Consider the following 18767-nt stretch of genomic DNA (forward strand, 5'->3'; position numbering starts at 1 on the left):
TGGTACACCCCTGGTGTTACCAGAACGTCCACAGCTATTGCCTGAGGGTCTCTTGACCTGGCGCAATACCTGTCCAGTTTTTTGTTCAGGCGGGACGCCATCATGTCCACCTTTGGTCTTTCCCAACGGTGCACAATCATGTGGAAAAAACTTCTCGATGAAGTCCCCACTCTCCCGGGTGGAGGTCGTGCTGAGGAATTCTGCTTCCCAGTTGTCCACTCCCGGAATGAAAACTGCTGACAGTGCTATCACATGATTTTCCGCCCAGCGAAGAATCCTTGCAGTTTCTGCCATTGTCCTCCTGCTTCTTGTGCCGCCCTGTCTGTTTACGTGGGCGACTGCCGTGATGTTGTCCCACTGGATCAATACCGGCTGACCTTGAAGCAGAGGTCTTGCTAAGCTTAGAGCATTGTAAATTGCTCTTAGCTCCAGTATATTTATGCGGAGAGAAGTCCCCAGACTTGATCACACTCCCTGGAAATTTTTTCCCTGTGTGACTGCTCCCCAGCCTTTCAAGCTGGAATCCGTGGTCACCAGGACCCAGTCCTGAATGCATAACTGTGGCCCTTTAGTAGATGAGCACTCTGCAGCCACCACAGAAGAGACACCCTTGTCCTTGGAGACAGGGTTATCCGCTGATGCATCTGAAGATGCGATCCGGACCATTTGTCCAGCAGATTCCACTGAAAAGTTCTTGCGTGAAATCTGCCGAATGGAATCGCTTCGTAAGAAGCCACCATTTTTCCCAGGACCCTTGTGCAATGATGCACTGACACTTTTCCTGGTTTTTGGAGGTTCCTGACTAGCTCGGATAACTCCCTGGCTTTCTCCTCCGGGAGAAACACCTTTTTCTGGACTGTGTCCAGAATCATCCCTAGGGACAGCAGACGTGTCGTCGGAGACAGCTGCGATTTTGGAATATTTAGAATCCACCCGTGCTGTCGTAGAACTACTTGAGATAGTGCTACTCAGTCCAACTGTTCTCTGGACCTTGCCCTTATCAGGAGATCGTCCAAGTAAGGGATAATTAAGACGCCTTTTCTTTGAAGAAGAATCATCATTTTGGTCATTACCTTGGTAAAGACCCGGGGTGCCGTGGACAATCCAAACGGCAGCGTCTGAAACTGATAGTGACAGTTTTGTACCACGAACCTGAGGTACCCTTTGTGAGAAGGGCAAATTTGGACATGGAGGTAAGCATCCTTGATGTCCAGGGACACCATATAGTCCCCTTCTTCCTGGTTCGCTATCACTGCTCTGAGTGACTCCCTTTAGAATAGGTCTCACCGAGCCGTCTGGCTTCAGTACCACAATATAGTGTGGAATAATACCCCTTTACTTGTTGTAGGAGGGGTACTTTGATTATCACCTGCTGGGAATACAGCTTGTGAATTGTTTCCAATACTGCCTCCCTGTCGGAGGTAGACGTTGGTAAAGCAAACTTCAGGAACCTGCGAGGGGGAGACGTCTCGAATTTCCAATCTGTACCCCTGGGATACTACTTGTAGGATCCAGGGGTCCACTTGCGAGTGAGCCCACTGCGTGCTGAAACTCTTGAGACGACCCCCCACCGCACCTGTTTTTACGGCCCCAGCGTCATGCTGAGGACTTGGCAGAAGCGGTGGAAGGCTTCTGTTCCTGGGAATGGGCTGCCTGCTGCAGTCTTCTTCCCTTACCTCTATCCCTGGGCAGATATTATGGGGACGAAAGGACTGAGGCTGAAAAGACTATGTCTTTTTCTGCTGAGATGTGACTTGGGGTAAAAAAGGTGGATTTTCTAGCTGTTGCCGTGGCCACCAGGTCCGATGGACCGACCCCAAATAACTCCTCCCCTTTATACGGCAATACTTCCATGTGCCGTTTGGAATCTGCATCACCTGACCACTGTCGTGTCCATAAACATCGTCTGGCAGATATGGACATCGCACTTACTCTTGATGCCAGAGTTTCGCATATATAGAAATGCATCTTTTAAATGCTCTATAGTCAATAAAATACTGTCCCTGTCCAGGGTATCAATATTTCCAGTCAGGGAATCCGACCAAGCCACCCCAGCGCTGCCCATCCAGGCTGAGGCGATCGCTGGTCGCAGTATAACACCAGTATGTGTGTATATACTTTTAGGATATTTTCCAACCTCCTATCAGTTGGCTCCTTGAGGGCGTCCGTATCTGGAGACGGTAACGCCACTTGTTTTTATAAGCGTGTGAGCGCCTTATCCACCCTAAGGTGTGTTTCCCAACGCGCCATAACTTCTGGCGGGAAAGGGTATACCGCCAATAATTTTCTATCGGGGGAAACCCACGCATCATCACACACTTCATTTAATTTATCTGATTCAGGAAAAACCACATGTAGTTTTTTCACACTCCACATAATACCCTTTTTTGTGGTACTTGTAGTATCAGAAATATGTAACATCTCCTTCATTGCCCTTAACAAGTAACGTGTGGCCCTAAAGGAAAATACGTTTGTTTCTTCACCGTCGACACTGGAGTCAGTGTCCGTGTCTGTGTCTGTGTCGACCGACTGAGGTAAAAAGGACGTTTTAACGCCCCTGACGGTGTTTTAGACGCCTGGACAGGTACTAATTGGTTTGCCGGCCGTCTCATGTCGTCAACCGACCTTGCAGCGTGTTGACATTATCACGTAATTCCTTAAATAAGCCATCCATTCCGGTGTCGACTCCCTAGAGAGTGACATCACCATTACCGGCAATTGCTCCGCCTCCTCACCAACATCGTCCTCATACATGTCGACACACAAGTACCGACACACAGCACACACACAGGGAATGCTCTGATAGAGGACAGGACCCCACTAGCCCTTTGGGGAGACAGAGGGAGAGTCTGCCAGCACACACCAAAAACGCTATATTATGCAGGGACAACCTTTATATAAGTGTTTTTCCCTTATAGCATTTTAATATATATATACATATCGCCAAATAAGTGCCCCCCCTCTCTGTTTTAACCCTGTTTCTGTAGTGCAGTGCAGGGGAGAGCCTGGGAGCCTTCCCACCAGCATTTCTGTGAGGGGAAAATGGCGCTGTGTGCTGAGGAGAATAGGCCCCGCCCCCTTTTCGGCGGGCTTCTTCTCCCGTTTTTCTGAGACCTGGCAGGGGTTAAATACATTTATATAGCCTCCAGGGGCTATATGTGATGTATTTTTAGCCAGAATAAGGTATTATACATTGCTGCCCAGGGCGCCCCCAGCAACGCCCTGCACCCTCCGTGACCGTTGGTGTGAAGTGTGTGACAACAATGGCGCACAGCTGCAGTGCTGTGCGCTACCTTCATGAAGACTGAAAAGCCTTCTGCCGCCGGTTTCTGGACCTTCAATCTTCAGCATCTGCAAGGGGGGTCGGCGGCGCGGCTCCGGGACGAACCCCAGGGTGAGACCTGTGTTCCGACTCCCTCTGGAGCTAATGGTGTCCAGTAGCCTAAGAAGCCAATCCATCCTGCACGCAGGTGAGTTGAACTTCTCTCCCCTAAGTCCCTCGATGCAGTGAGCCTGTTGCCAGCAGGACTCACTGAAAATAAGAAACCTAAAAACTTTTTCTAAGCAGCTCCTTAAGAGAGCCACCTAGATTGCACCCTGCTCGGACGGGCACAAAAACCTAACTGAGGCTTGGAGGAGGGTCATAGGGGGAGGAGCCAGTACACACCACCTGATCCTAAAGCTTTAGTTTTGTGCCCTGTCTCCTGCGGAGCCGCTATTCCCCATGGTCCTGACGGAGTCCCCAGCATCCACTTAGGACGTCAGAGAAACAGGGCTTGAGCTCTATGCCTGTGAACCGGCAGTTGCTGGTTTGCGTGGTTTACCTCTAGCGCCTCTGGTGGCTTTAGAAGAACCTCTGGATTTTCCAATAAACGTGGCAGTCCGAAAGTAGGCCTTCCCAGCTGGGGGAGCTGCAGAAGGAAGATATGTGGACTTACCCGCAGTAGCTTTGGAGATCCATTTGTCTAGTTCATCTCCAAATAAGGTCTCGTCTGTGAAAGTGAGGCAATCCATGACTTTCCTGGAATCCGCGTCCGCAGTCCACTGGCGTAGCTATAGACCCCTGCGTGCAGACACTGCCATAGCCGTGTGTGTGCAATAAGCAAGCCTATTTCTTTTATGGCTTCCACCATAAAATTCGAAGAGTCCTGTATATGCTGTAGGAACAAGATAACTTCCTCCTGAGGCAAGGTGTCTAACCCTTTAATCAGGTTACCCGACCATTTAGCAACGGATCTCGCAATCCACCCAACATGCTATAGTGGGTCACCCCAGTAGCTGTATACAAGGATTTGAGCATAGTCTCAATCTTACGATCAGCCGTGTCTTTTAGGAAGGCTGCACCCGGGACAGGCAATACAATTTTTCGTGAAAGCCTGGATACTGATACATCCACTATCGGTGGATTCTCCCATTTTTTCCTATCCTCAGGAGGAAAAGGAAAAGATGATAACAACCATTTAGGGATCTGAAATTTCCTTTCAGGACTAACCCACAGTTCTTCAAACAGGGTATTTAGTTCCTTTGACACAGGAAAAGTGGCTGAGGATTTCTTTTTTATATTAAAATAAGATTCCTCACACGCAGGGATATTTAGAACTTCTCTGATAGCTTCTATGAGAGCCTATATTCCCTGCGATAGAGTACCCTCCCCCACCTCCCCCTCCCCCATTTCTGACTCATCATCCGAGTCAGACTGCAGGATATGGGCCAAAGTGCGTTTTTGCTGACAAATTGCAGGGGACTGAGATGCTGGTTTGGGTACTGAGTCTCTTTTCATAAACTCATATATTGTCTTAAGTAATGCGTCTCTTTCTCAATCTGAGATAACTTAGTAGAGACTTTGGAAATAATTTCCCTAATGGAGTCCAGCCATGCTGGTTCTGCCCCACTAGCCTGGGAAGGGACACTACATTGAGTACACACTTGTGAACCCCCTGGGGAAGAGGAACACTGTGCCTTACATGAAACACACTCTCTGCCTGACATACTGTAATAGTGACAGCACACACACACACACACAGGAAAAGGTTAACAGCACAATTAACCCACAAAGAGCCCTTCCAGGGAGACACGTAGGGAGTATGGAACCAGCACACAGCACCCTTAACGCGAATGCCAAGCTTATGATCACTCCCCCCCTGCTGTATCCCCCAGGTACCGCTGAGGTAATCTGGAGTCTCCCTGGAGGAGCTGCGCGTCCCTGTCAGTCAGCGTCTGTGTCAGCAGCAGAGGGAAAATGGCGCTGGTGAGCTGATGGATCCGCTCACAGTGAAGCCCCGCCCCTTCATTGGCACGCGGGAGACGCAGTCCGCCCTGTTTAGAAGCCATGCGTCTCCGTATCCTCATGCCGCCATAATGGCCGGCGACCCGCTAACCGGGACGCCGGCTTAGTACTCACCACTCTTCTTTCTTCTGGTTCTGTTAGGGGTGGCGGCGTGCTGCGGGAATGTATGCTCGCCGTGGTGGGGCTTGCGAATAGTTCCCTCAGGAGCTAGTGTCCTGTCAGCAGGGAACGGGACCATTAACCCTGAGAGAGGTTGGGCCGTTCCCCCGCTAAGTCCCACGAAGCAGGCAGGCTGATGCCACCCAGTCCTGCCTGAAAACAACAAACACAGAAAATAAATGCAGAAAACTCTTCAGGAGCTTCCAGTGACGTGACCGGCTCCTCCGGGCACATTTTCTAAACTGTCTCTGGTAGAAGAGGCATGGAGGGAGGAGCCAGCTCACACTATAAATTTCTTAAAGTGCCCATGGCTCCTAGTGGACCCGTCTATACCCCATGGTACTAAATTGATTCCCAGTATCCCCTAGGACGTAAGAGAAAGAATGTTGTAACTTTTGAACCATAACTGCTATTTCAAATCTGTTTGTGGCAATAAACTTTTCTGCAAATACTGATGTTGTTTGACATGTTACACGATCCCCTTTCCATTTGAAAAAACTGACTTAGATTAAAGATGGCCAATTTCAAGATGGTACATACCCTAAAACTTAGCCCACCTCACCTATACCTAACTAGAGCATTCAATTTTCCCATTTCCTGCACAGTTTTTGAAACAAAAGGGTGTACTGCGACTTTTGAATCACCCTGTACATGGGCAGTTGCAGTCTGCACCATGTCCGGGGTAAGGACTGTTTCTCTGAAATTTTCTGTGAGGGCCTATCAGAAGACACAAAGAACTTCCTGGTGTCAGCCTCTTAGGAGAACCCCGACATGCTGTTAGAACAGTTTTCAGACCTGGGATGGGAAAAACAGATGCCTCCTCATTTTTTGCAAGTGATTCTAGGCTAATAATATATATTTACTCCAGAATCAACTCACACTATGGGGGGTTTTGCTGTGTAAATTATTGCCACTTAAAAAAATGGGAAAACTCGCACAAAGTCTTGCACTACCTCTATATATTGTGTGAATTGTAACAACTAAAATTTCATATTATATTGGGCTGACACATTGCTGAATGCAAAAATATTCATCACCATCCCTAGTAGAATGTCATATTTCTATTATGTCTATATTTGTTTTCTTTAAAAAATTAGTTTTACAAAATCAGTAAATTTACTAACGTCTACTAACCATCTTTATTATGCTCTGCTATGTCTGCTCTGTTGAGCATTTGAAATTCTAATAAATCTGAAATGCTAAAAGACTTATACAGAAAAATTATATCTGCCATTGTCTGTCTACTCAGTGGCTAGCAAGACTTAATGTAGCAGACTCAATCACTGACCAACTTGGCCTGTTTCTCAGCTTTCTTTGCTGCTTTCTCAGCTTCCTTCTGTTGTTTTTTCAGGGCTTTCTTGGACTGAGCCTGGTCCTCGGCCGAACTACAAAACACAAAGCGAGAAAGAGAGTGAGCCCAGCACCCAGCGGAGAGTATGATATTAAAAGGTGACCTTGCCTCTTCCATATGCTATTTATTCCACTTCCTGGAGGAAGTTTTTAGTCAACGGGAAACTTGGGTCCCATTCATAGCGACACAGGGGTTCACTTAATCCTTTTGTTTGGCAGAATGACTTGTTCGGCTTTTCTTCATTCAATACATTATTTTTTCCCTCTTCCAGAAAATAAAAACAGGAAATTTCTGGGGAAGTGTTTGGAAATAACAAGCATGGGATATTTCTTTTAACATGTATTTCATACATAATAAGTAGTAGCATCCTCTTCCAATTAGGACGCTGACAATGGTGGTGTATTATGTTAACCCGAATGACACTGTGGCTTTAATTTGGCACTATTAATGAGATCTGGGGGTAATAATACAGAAGCATCTGCATATACAATTCTGAATTCAAATGCATTAGCACATAAATATGATTCTGCTTTGGTGGGACAATGTAACAAGTGCCACTGCATCATCAGGACTGCTTGCCGCCACAGGTTCCTGAGAGGATAAAATGGACATATATCTTATTTTTGCTCACTAAACACCACCATTAAACCCTTGTCTTAAAGAACATTTTCCCAAACTTTTTACATTACAATCCAGGTTTTAACGATATCCCTGCATGAATCCAAATTGTGAAATCAAATTGACTGAGGTCACCTGTGCTCAAGCATGGATATCCTTGAAACCTGGACTGTAATGGCGGAGTTTGGGAAACTCTGCCTTAAAGTATACCTGTGGGACATGCACAGGGAAGCTGTCATTTTTGTAGAGTGTACCACTGGGCATAAAAACGTAGCCTATTCATTAATCACAAACTGTCTCACAGTGATGGGATCATGAGTTTGAATCTGACAAGGCACTCTGCGTGGACCTCCACTTGTTTCATAGGCTTACTTCCACAATGCAAAAGCATACTGGTAGGATAATTGGTTTGGGATATGTATATGGCTGCCACTGTAAAAATATCATGCAAATATGTGGTTTCTGCTTGCTCCCAAGAAAATGTAACCTAATAAATCTAAACCAATCACCAAGCTCCTTAGTGGTCAAACGATGGCAGAGAAAGGATAGTGGCAGAGTTTTGCATTATGCATGCTACAAAGTAGGGATAGCAATTGGAAGGGTGAGATCAAATTGTGACAGTTTTTGCTGCCATCGTTGTAAACTTGATGGTTTTAGCCATCAATGATACTGGTGTACCATGTAGAAATGAGAGAGCTAGTTCAAAATAAGCAAATAACCACAGATATGGTCAGAGTTGCCATCACAGGAACCGGTCATGTGACCGACGCCGGGATCCAGAGCGATCAAAAGCCCCAGTCAGCATGCCTGAATGGACAACGGAGATCCCTGGCCTCTTCCCTCCGTCTAAAAGTCAGCGATAACCAAATGGCAGTCACTGACAGTCTGATGCCATCCTGCTTCCTACATCACAGGACCTATTTGCTCACATGCACAATGGGTCCTGTGCATGTGCAAAGTACCAAACATCAGTACTGTGCACATGAAGTAGCAGATCAGATGGGATCTGAATGACCCTCATAGTTAAACACACATCAGAACAAAACAAGAAATGGTGATAACCTTTGCTCTTACTGTATGTAGGCAAATTGAAAAACCATCACCATCAGGCTGAAAACGTTGATGGTTATGAACCATTGTTTACCACCATCCCTATTACAAAGTTTCTCTGCTCACTATCTTGTCTGTTGAGTGACTGTAATTACGATTGCTATCTACTAGGAGGCAATTCAATTTTTGCAGCTATTTCTATTGGGCACCTGAATGAGTAATTCAATTGTTGCTCCATTCGGAATCGAATAGACACAGGAGCACACAGAAATGTGCGAGAAGTCAGAACTCTGGGCGCACAAAACTACTTTAGATGGGTTTAGCAGCTTTGCGCGGCTATACCCAGTACACGTGGACGTGCACAAGCGGCACTCGAGTCCTATGGGGGGGAATAATTGAATTACTCCGATAAGTGCTCATTATGTTTGGGCACCCACGGAACAATTGAATTCCCCCTCTACTACCCAACAAACTGTCCACCATTAACAGCACTGTGCACTCGTCTCAGTAGCTGAAAAGTCACACAGCAAATGCATCCCACGGTGTGCACATACAGTTGCGATTGAGATGCAAGGTCTCAAACTGTACTAGAAATAGATTGGGCGTTCCTGGGTACAGGCTCGGAGGTGGCTGTTCAGATACATGGAGATGTACTGTTTACGAGCGTGTTATGGGAGTGTTGCAGGCGTCACTGTAACATAACTGTTTGGAAATTCAGACGAATAATCGCTGACATTGGAGGCCATGACAGAGGATCTGCACCTAACATGCATCAGGGGCAGTTTCACATCAAACTAAAGACACACACAATGGGGTCAATTCAATTCGGCAACTTATGAATAGCACCGGGAATTAGCTCCCGACGCTATTCAATTCAGCTCCAGTTAAGTCGGCGATGTCCCGTTCTCGTCGACTGAACAGGTTGAATTGTCGGGAGAACGGGCATTCTCCGACTTAACTCCCCGGCGCGAGGCTGATTCCTGACAGAATCAGCCTCGTGCCGGCCGTGAGGAAGCACTTTTGTCGGGTTTCTTCTCTCATCCCCGGGGATGAGAGAAGAATTCCCGACAATTTCGGGTAACTAGCAGCTGAATTGAATAGCGTCGGGAGCTAATTCCCGGCGCTATTCATAAGTTGCCGAATTGAATTGACTCCAATGGGCATCCCAGTTCTTATACATACACTCTGGTACCCCAGGGAAAAGGCCGATACTAGCAACAGCAACTATGGCAAAATGCGCTAAAGCGGGTGCAGCAGCGTTTGTTTCTGAATCAGCCCCCAGTTGTGTTATTATAGATAATCAGTGATTTATGCTACAAAAAAACAAGTGTCAGGTTTACCGGGAATTGCAGCTTTACTGATAAGTACAGCAATGATACATACAACTGAGGCAAAAAAAAATGTATTTACTTATGACAACTGCATCAATATGTGCTACCAGGATGTAGTTATGTTAGTTATGTACCGGCAGTCAGGACAACACCTCCCCCTACATCCCCGCCCCTTGAGAATGCCGACTAGCAGGGACCATTCCCACTCATAAGTGTCCACGACAACCATAGAGTGGGCTCAACACGAACCCGCAGCTGGCAAGCGCAGTGAGCCTGCAAGGGGCTTGTTGTGCTCGCCCCACCCCCCGCCGTCATATTAAGGCCATACACTTCTGCAGTCACACCAAACATCCCTTCGAGTGTGCCAGGTCCGAGCGACTCATGCAGTGCAGTGTTTCTTTTTTTGTGTGAACGTGCATCTTAATTGCAATGCGACAAAACCGCATTGTGAGATTGCACTAATTAATTTGATATGTGACACGTGTATATCAGTGTGTGAATCTGTATACAAAGGGCTAGGATGCAGCGGTCACGGCTTATCTATGCCAAGTCCCGTTGTACTTCATATACAGATTCAGACTTCGTCACACACAGATACACAAGTGTCAACTTAATCTGTGCAGTCTCGTTAAACAGTTTTGCCACATTGCATTGCACAAAAAGACGCCCAGCGCTGCTCATTGGTGCCAGGCATCTCGCGTTGCATGGCGTACTGAGCCGCGGTGTGTGAGGACGCATTTGTACTTGTACTTCTAAAGCAAAGGCGTCCTTTCAGTTGCTGTGGAACTACACATCCCAGCAAGCACTGCTACAGTATTAGCGTGCCCTAATTACAAAACTGTGGCATGCATGATGAGATGTGTAGTTCCACAGCAGCTGAAGGGTGTCAGAGAATACAAACTGTTGATTACACAGGATAAAGTGGGGAAAAGAATAATACCAAAAAGTTCATGAATTTATTAAAACATAAAGGGACACCGGAACAGGCACGAATGACGAGCAATCAATGGGCGGGGTTAAAAGACGCCCATAAACAAACAACTCAATCGCCCCCAAAGAGAATTCAATTCTCAGCAATGGATGAGATTGACTGTCTCAGAAAATAACTGATGCAGGGCTGAATGCATTTTGCATTGACTGTCTCAGAAAATAACTGATGCAGGGCTGAATGCATTTTGCACCAAAATTGGAGTTCTAAAATATTAAAATGCATAAAGCAATAAAATAGTTGATTCTGGGGTACTTTTAAGCCATTTGTAAATAGAATAAAAAAAAAATGACATGTAATTATTGAACTACTTAAGCTAATTGGAATAGTCATGGGAGGGGGGGGGGGGGGGTCCCGAGGGGTTCTGCACAGTGTCCGAACATTTTAACCTTACAATAAAGATTGTCCCTAACATCTCTCATCCTCAGGGAGGTGTGAACAGAAAATAGCAGGTTTACTCACATTCGGCACCTCACACCTAACTGGACTCAACCCTTAGCATGATGATGATGATACAAAATTTGCATGGTGTTTTCAGTTCTGCATGAGTAGAATATGAATCACTTTTACACAAGGAAAAACCTGCAGCAAATGCGCATGGCTAACACGGCCAGCGACGTGGTACATGTTATATGCAGTATAATAACAGTAGAACTGATAAGTATTATATGTAAGTGCTATACTTTTCTTGTATTGTATATTACCAACTTTACAATGTGTCATATATAGATTCCCCGGAGTCATATGCTTTTAGTGCCTATGTAAGCAAACTTTGTCTGTAATTAAAGCCAGAGGTGAAAGAGCACACTCCAAGAGCATGCACTTACAGGAATGGCCGGAGTGTACAACACGGACGTATCAGAGAGGATGCAGTTCTGAGAATAGCTGCAGAGTCACAAACCCAGCAGCCAGGAAAACAGCACAATAACAGATCTGACTTGTGCGCTGCACCTGCCTGATGCTGGTCACTATTCTCTGAATCACAACTAGTCATGCCAGTCTAGCATCCTTTAACACGCTATCTGGATGGCAAAGCAACAAAACATATTAGTCATGAAGGAACTCTCAATAAACACTCCCAATGATGAAAGCACCAGAAATCTAGACATCTGCAAGGGCTTCAGAGACAATAATAGCACCACTACTGCAATGTTGGGTGAAGCTGCAATAAACATCAGCTCACACGTTTTTACATGTTGACTCAGTTTTATATTGTAATATTCTACATTTATGTTAAACTTATTGAACTGGAGGCGTTATCCTTTAAATTAATACAGGCTGAGTATCCCATATCCAAATATTCCGAAATACGGAATATTCCGAAATACAGACTTTTTTGAGTGAGATAGTGAAGTCTTTGTTTTTTGATGGCTCAATGTACACAAACTGTTTAATACACAAAGTTATTAAAAATATTGTATTAAATGACCCTCAGGCTGTGTGTATAAGGTGTATATGAAACATAAATGAATTGTGTGAATGTACACACACTTTGTTTAATGCACAAAGTTATAAAAAATATTGGCTAAAATTACCTTCAGGCTGTGTGTATAAGGTGTATATGCAACATAAATGCATTCTGTGCTTAGACTTAGGTCCCATCACCATGATATCTCATTACGGTATGCAATTATTCCAAAATTCGGAAAAATCCGATATCCAAAATACCTCTGGTCCTAAGGGATACTCAACCTGTATACAGTATCAACCTCAGGTTCAAGAGAACATGCACTGAAAACACAATCCAAGATGTTCTGTCTCTATGCCACGCATCCCACATGCTGCTCTTTTACACTGTCAGAGAATTTACTGAACCCACTGACCTTCAAAAAGTCAACCAAACAATGGCTGCTGTCAGTCTGACTATGCTTGTACTTTGAAATTCATAATTAACAGCCAATCTCCCCAAACACCACAGTAGGAAGCTTAAAGCTCAGCTGTGGGCAAGCGGTGAGAAAGGACTAGGAGGAATGTACGGAACTCAACATGAATCCACCCGTCACTCAGCAGCCATATTTTACTCCCCGGACCTCAAGGCCTTGGTGCTTTATTCTGGATTACCTTGGATTCCTGGACTCTATATTAGGGCAAATGACTTAATTGATTGAAGTCATATATTCAGCTGTCAACAGTTCACCATCTGCATAGTGAGAAAATTCCCATCTGCACTTGACTTTTGATTGCACAAATTCCTTGGAGAATGATGCAGGCGCCTGAAGGATGAGGTGGTGTTTCTGCTAATGTGTGACTCTCTGATTAGGTTTATACATGGGGGACGTTAACAACAGTACTGCGCATAAATAACTGTAAAAAGGACAGACTAATCACATATTTACTTTTTTTACCCTTATCTGTCACCAGAAAAATGCATGACTTACTTTTTAAGTTTTATTCTGGAAAATAAATTAAATAAGTGTGAGTATGACTGTATTCTGTTTATTGATAACAGAACAAGCAAACAAGTCTACACTACACCCAGATATACAGTAGGCGAGAAGAAGGGCAAATGTATGCTCAGTAGTAGTGTAAACTAAAGCTTAATGGCTGGGAAGCTCACACTAAACATATCCGCTCTCAGGGGTATATTCAATTAGGGTCGGATCCATTCCGACATGCATTTGTCGGAATGGATCAGACAACTCCTATTCAATCTCATCTCAATTCGACTTTTAAAAAGTCGAATTGAGATGAGGGACCGGAGAGGGACCGGAGAGGGAGGAGAGGGGGGGAGACAGCCACGGGCAGATGGAAGAAAGCAGCGCTACAGCAGCGCTGCAGAAGGATGTCTCACAGCCGCCAGACCTAACGGCAGTGTTCACCCGGCTCCAGCAAGCGTGAGCTCACTTGCTGGAGCCGGGTGGACGCTGCCGTGAGCGGTGCGGCTGTGAGACATCCTGCTGCAGCGCTGTGCTGTAGCGCTGCTCTCCCCTGTATGCCCGCAGCTGTCCCCCGTCTCCCCCCCTTCCCCTCCTCTGGGTCCCACATCTCAGTCCGACATTTTTTTATGTCGGACTGAGATGGTCGGAAACGGGGCCGAATCCTGTTGAATTTGGCCCCGTTTCACTCAAAAGTACGAGAATCGGCAGCTATACCGCCGATTCACGTACTATTCGACAAGTCAAATTCCATTACTTGTCGAATAAAAACTGCAGGGATTGAATAGGTCGAATCACTATTAGACATTAAAAAGTCGAAAACTGACGTCTTTTCGACAGACGGAAGTTTTCGACCCTAATTGAATATACCCCAGTCTCAAGTAGGCCATTATTCGCCTTGGCAACAAGTTATTTGTCGAGACACATGTAATCAATTGCTTATGTCACTCAAAATAATTCTAGAGCATACCAAGGGGAGCATCTTGTTAGTGCTTTGGTTTCCTTTGCTTCTGCTATTAAAGGTTGGGTAGGTTAGTGGGGGTGTGGTTCGTTTTATCGACAGTATTTAGGTCGACAATGTTTAGGTCGACCACTATAGGTCGACAGTCACTAGGTCGACATGGATGGAAGGTCGACAGGGTTTCTAGGTCGACAGGTCTAAAGGTCGACATGAGGATTTTTATTTTATTTTTTGTGTCGTTTTCTTCGTAAAGTCACCGGGATCCCAAATTAGCGCACCGCGTCCCCTCGCATGGCTCGCTTCGCTCACCATGCTTCGGGCATGGTGCCTTCGCTCCGCTACCGCTTTGCTCGGCACACTTTACCGTTCCAATCGTAGTCCACGTGGATCGTTAAGTATGAAAAAATAAAAAAAATAAAAATGTGAAAAACTCATGTCGACCTTTAGACCTGTCGACCTAGCACATGTCGACCTAGAAACCCTGTCGACCTTCCATCCATGTCGACCTAGTGACTGTCGACCTATAGTGGTCGACCTAAACATTGTCGACCTAGACACTGTCGATCTTCAGACCGGATCCCGGTTAGTGGGAGCTGGCCTTACAAAGCATGACAGCACAGCAGACCAGCTGACAGGGAAGAGGGCAGGAGCAACTGCACAATTTAAGGTGCTTTCCATTCATAGCCTAAAGTTAGCTGAACAGTGGAGGATGAATCGGACAATGCAGTTTTTCAGCCCTTTTCATGTGGTGAACAATCACCGTAATTGTTAAAACAAGTAGGTTGGTTGGCTGGTTTGCACAATTATCGTGTAGTCATGTATGGCCAGCTTAAATCTAGGTTACCAACCTAGTGAAGATCCTCGACAGGCATAGCTTGTCAAGTGTCACAAAGTAATGTATTTCTTCCAGTCCCCAACAATTTCTACTTTAGTAGTGTACTGAAGGAATACATTACTCAGGCAATATTAATTCTGTTGCATATTATTTGTGGTATGGGGATTTATCTTATTAATATAGCTTGGAAAACTCAGACAACAATCAAATACAATCCTTATAACTGTCCGAATACAAAAAACTAGTTGATTTATAATTGGACTCCATTGCTGTTTTATTAGAAAAGTGCTTTGGTTGGGAGTGTAACAGTGTGCTCACATGGTGCGATATGCACTTAACTTTTCTTACAATTTTGACTATATAGTCAAAATCGTAAGGAAAGTTAGAGCATATTGCACCATGTGTACACAGCTTGCGATGCCGATACGCTGTCCCGCGGGATCGGCATCACAAGCAAAAATAGACTGTGCAGGCAAGTCAATTTTGAGTATCTCGTGTAAAAGATAGTCAAAATTGTCACTTAGCCAAATTCGGTTTCGCAAGCACAGTCATCTTTGCTTGCAATACAGACCACAGTCCATGTCGCATAGTGAGAATCGGGCATAGCCCGAATCTCACCGTGTGTATGGACCTTAAGGAATAATGAACATGTTCTATATAAATGATGCAACAGAAACTACTATTGCCCATAGTTCTATACATAACTTTTTACACGTCTTTATTTCATAAAGGCATACAGCTATGTTGGATAGCGCTATGCACAATATTAAAAAAAACGGCAAAACCCTTTAGCAAGCAACTTTGTAAAAGGCGGTCAAACATTTCAGTGCAGACCAACCGATAGGGACAGAGGAGTGGTTGACTGCCCAATAGCTGGAGGAAGGCCTCCATGCACTGCACAATGTATGGAGGCAATCTCTATGCACGGTCTAAAGTTTGACAACGAACGGCCCAGACCGTTTTCAGGCCGAGATCAATTATTGCTCAGGTCAACACATTAATCAGTAATTGTTCAAACCAGTCATTTAGTCGGCTGGTTTACACAATTAGCATGCAATGTACAGTATGTCAGTGTTGAATTTATGCCCCTAAATACTGCAAGGATCCGCTGTTATGACACAAGCTCACAGGAAATCACGTACTAGAAAACTTGTGCCTCCATTTCAATACTATTGAAAAAAAATAGGATTTTAATTACCTACCGCTAAATCCTTTTCTCGTAGTTCGTAGGGGATACTGGGAATCCATTTAGTACCATGGGGTATAGACGGGTGCACTAGGAGCCTTGGGCACTTAAAGAATTTGACGTGTGTGCGCTGGCTCCTCCCTCTATGCCCCTCCTACCAGACTCAGTCTAGGAAACTGTGCCAGAGGAGACGGACATACTTTGAGAGAAGGAAAGATAAGGAGAGTGGTAAGATTACGAACCAGCACACACAGAACAATAGGAAAGCCATGCTAACCAAACTTGAAACATGAACAGCAACAGAGCGTCTACCGCCACTGCTTGTGGGTCTCTCGACCTGGAACAATACCGCTTGAGCTTCTTGTTGAGTCGAGAGGCCATAATGTCAATCTGTGGATATCCCCATCGCTGTGTCAACCACCTGAACACCTCTGGGTGGAGGCCCACTCCCCCGGGTGCAGGTCGTGTCTCCTGAGGAAGTCTGCTTCCCAGTTGTCTACTCCCGGCATGAAGACCGCCGACAACGACACGGCTTGTTTTTCCGCCCAGAGTAGAATTCTTGACACCTCTGACATTGCTGCTCTGCTTTTTGTTTTACCCTGTCGGTCTATGTACGTTACCGCCGTTACATTGTTCGACTGGACTTGAATGGCCTGATTCCAAAGTAGAGATGAAGCCTGCAGAAGGGTGTTGTAGATTGACCTGAGTTCCAAGATGTTTATTGGAAGGACGACTTCCCGATTTCACCAACTTCCTTGAAACTGCACCCCCTGGGTGACTGCTCCCCAACTTCTGAGGCTTGCGTCTGTGGTTAGCAGAACCCATTTCCGAATCCCGAACCTCCGACCCTCGACGAGGTGAAAAGTCTGTAGCCACCACAGGAGGGATATTCTGGCTCTTGGCGACAGACAGATCCTCTGGTGCAGAAAAAAAGTGAAGTGAAAAAGAAGATGGGGCTACTTCTCTTCACTTCACTTTTTTTCTGTATATACTTGGACCACCTGGGATAAGTCCAATAGAAATTAAGAGGCAGCCACATAGTCTATTGAAGCGCCAAGTAAACCCCAAATAAAACCTTTCTCCAGATCCTCTGGTGCATGTGAAGATGCAATCCAAACCATTTGTCCAACAGATCCAGTTGGAAGGGCCTCTCATGAAACCTTCCGTACTGACGCACCTCGTAAGAAGCCACCATTTTGCCCAGAAGGCGAATGCACAGATGCACCGAGATCCAGGTTGGCTTTAGGACAGCCCGAACCATCGACTGGATTACCATAGCCTTCTCTAAGGGAAGGAACACTCTCCGAGACCCTGTGTCCAGTATTATTCCCATGAAAGGAAGCCTCTGTCGGTTCTAGGTGAGATTTTGGTAAATTCAGAATCCACCCGTAATCTAGGAGTAGTCTGGTTGAGAGGCCAATGCTGTCCAACAACAACATCTTCTGATAAAGACTCCATGGATGGTGCCTTTATCAGAAGATCGTCCAAGTACAGAATTATGGGGGTCATTCCGAGATGATCGTAGCTGTGCTAACTTTAGCACAGCTACGATCATTCACACTGACATGCGGAGGGGACGCCCAGCACAGGGCTATCCCTCCCCGCATGTCAGTGCTGCCCCTCCCCCACCCACCGCGGAAGTGCAAAGGCATCGCATAGCGGCGATGCCTTTGCACTTCAAGAATAGCTCCCAACCAGCGCAGCTTTAGCGTGCTGGCCGGGAGCTACTCGTCGCTCCCCGTCCCACAGCAGCTGCGTGATGTCACGCAGCCGCTGCAGCCCGGCACCGGCGCACGCGCAGTTCTGACCCGATTGCACCGCTGCGATAAACCAGCGTGCGATCGGGTCAGAATGACCCCCTATGTTCACTCCCTGTTTGCGGAGTAGAAACATCATCTCTGCCATCACTTTGGAAAACACCCTCGATGCCAGGGAGAGACCAAATGGCAGGGCCTGGAACTGGTAGTGGCAGTCCTGCAGTGCAAACCGTAGCTAAGCCTGATGAGGCGGCCAGATCGGAAAGTGAAGGTACACATCCTTGATATCGAGAGACACTAGTAATTCCCCCTCCTCCAGACCCGAGATCACCACTCTAGGAGACTCCATCTTGAATTTGAACACTCGTAAGTACGGGTTCAACGACTTGAGGTTCAAAATCGGTCTTACCGAACTGTTTGGTTTCGGTACTACAAACAAATTGGAATAATATCCCTTGTTTAGTAGATGAGGTGGAACAATGACCTGAGTCTGTACCAGCTTTTGAATGGCTTCCTATAAGGTTATACTTGCCTCTTGTGAAACTGGTAAGCCTGATTTGAAGAATCTGTGAGGTGGGAGCTCCTGAAACTCCAGTCTGTTGCCCTGGGAAATAAGATCTATGACCCAGGGATCTTTCACGAACCTGTCCAGATGTGACTGAAAAATTTTAGTCGGGCTCCCACCTGCCAGTCCTTCAGGCTTCGCGGTCCACCGTCATGCTGAAGGTTTTGAGGAAGCAGAGCCTTGAGCTCTGTGCCTGTGAACCAGCAGTTGCTGGTTTGCGTGGTTTACCTCTAGTGCCTCTGGTGGCTGTAGAAGAACCTCTGGCCTTGCCCTTAAACTTGGCCGCCCGAAAGGACTGTAGATT

The 18767-nt window shown here is 46.0% G+C and overlaps 1 protein-coding gene across 1 annotated transcript in view; it reads right to left on the bottom strand.

Annotated features, from left to right (window-relative positions):
• The window catches only part of DARS1 (aspartyl-tRNA synthetase 1), a 311292-nt gene that overhangs the window by 254663 nt on the left and 37862 nt on the right, over positions 1-18767 (bottom strand). Inside the window, exon 2 of the mRNA XM_063933716.1 lies at positions 6735-6831. Coding sequence (XP_063789786.1) covers positions 6735-6831 — 97 coding nt within the window. The remainder of the gene's footprint in view (positions 1-6734; positions 6832-18767) is intronic.

The sequence above is a fragment of the Pseudophryne corroboree genome, chromosome 7 (assembly GCF_028390025.1).
Source record: "Pseudophryne corroboree isolate aPseCor3 chromosome 7, aPseCor3.hap2, whole genome shotgun sequence".
NCBI classification, from domain to species: Eukaryota; Metazoa; Chordata; class Amphibia; order Anura; family Myobatrachidae; genus Pseudophryne; species Pseudophryne corroboree.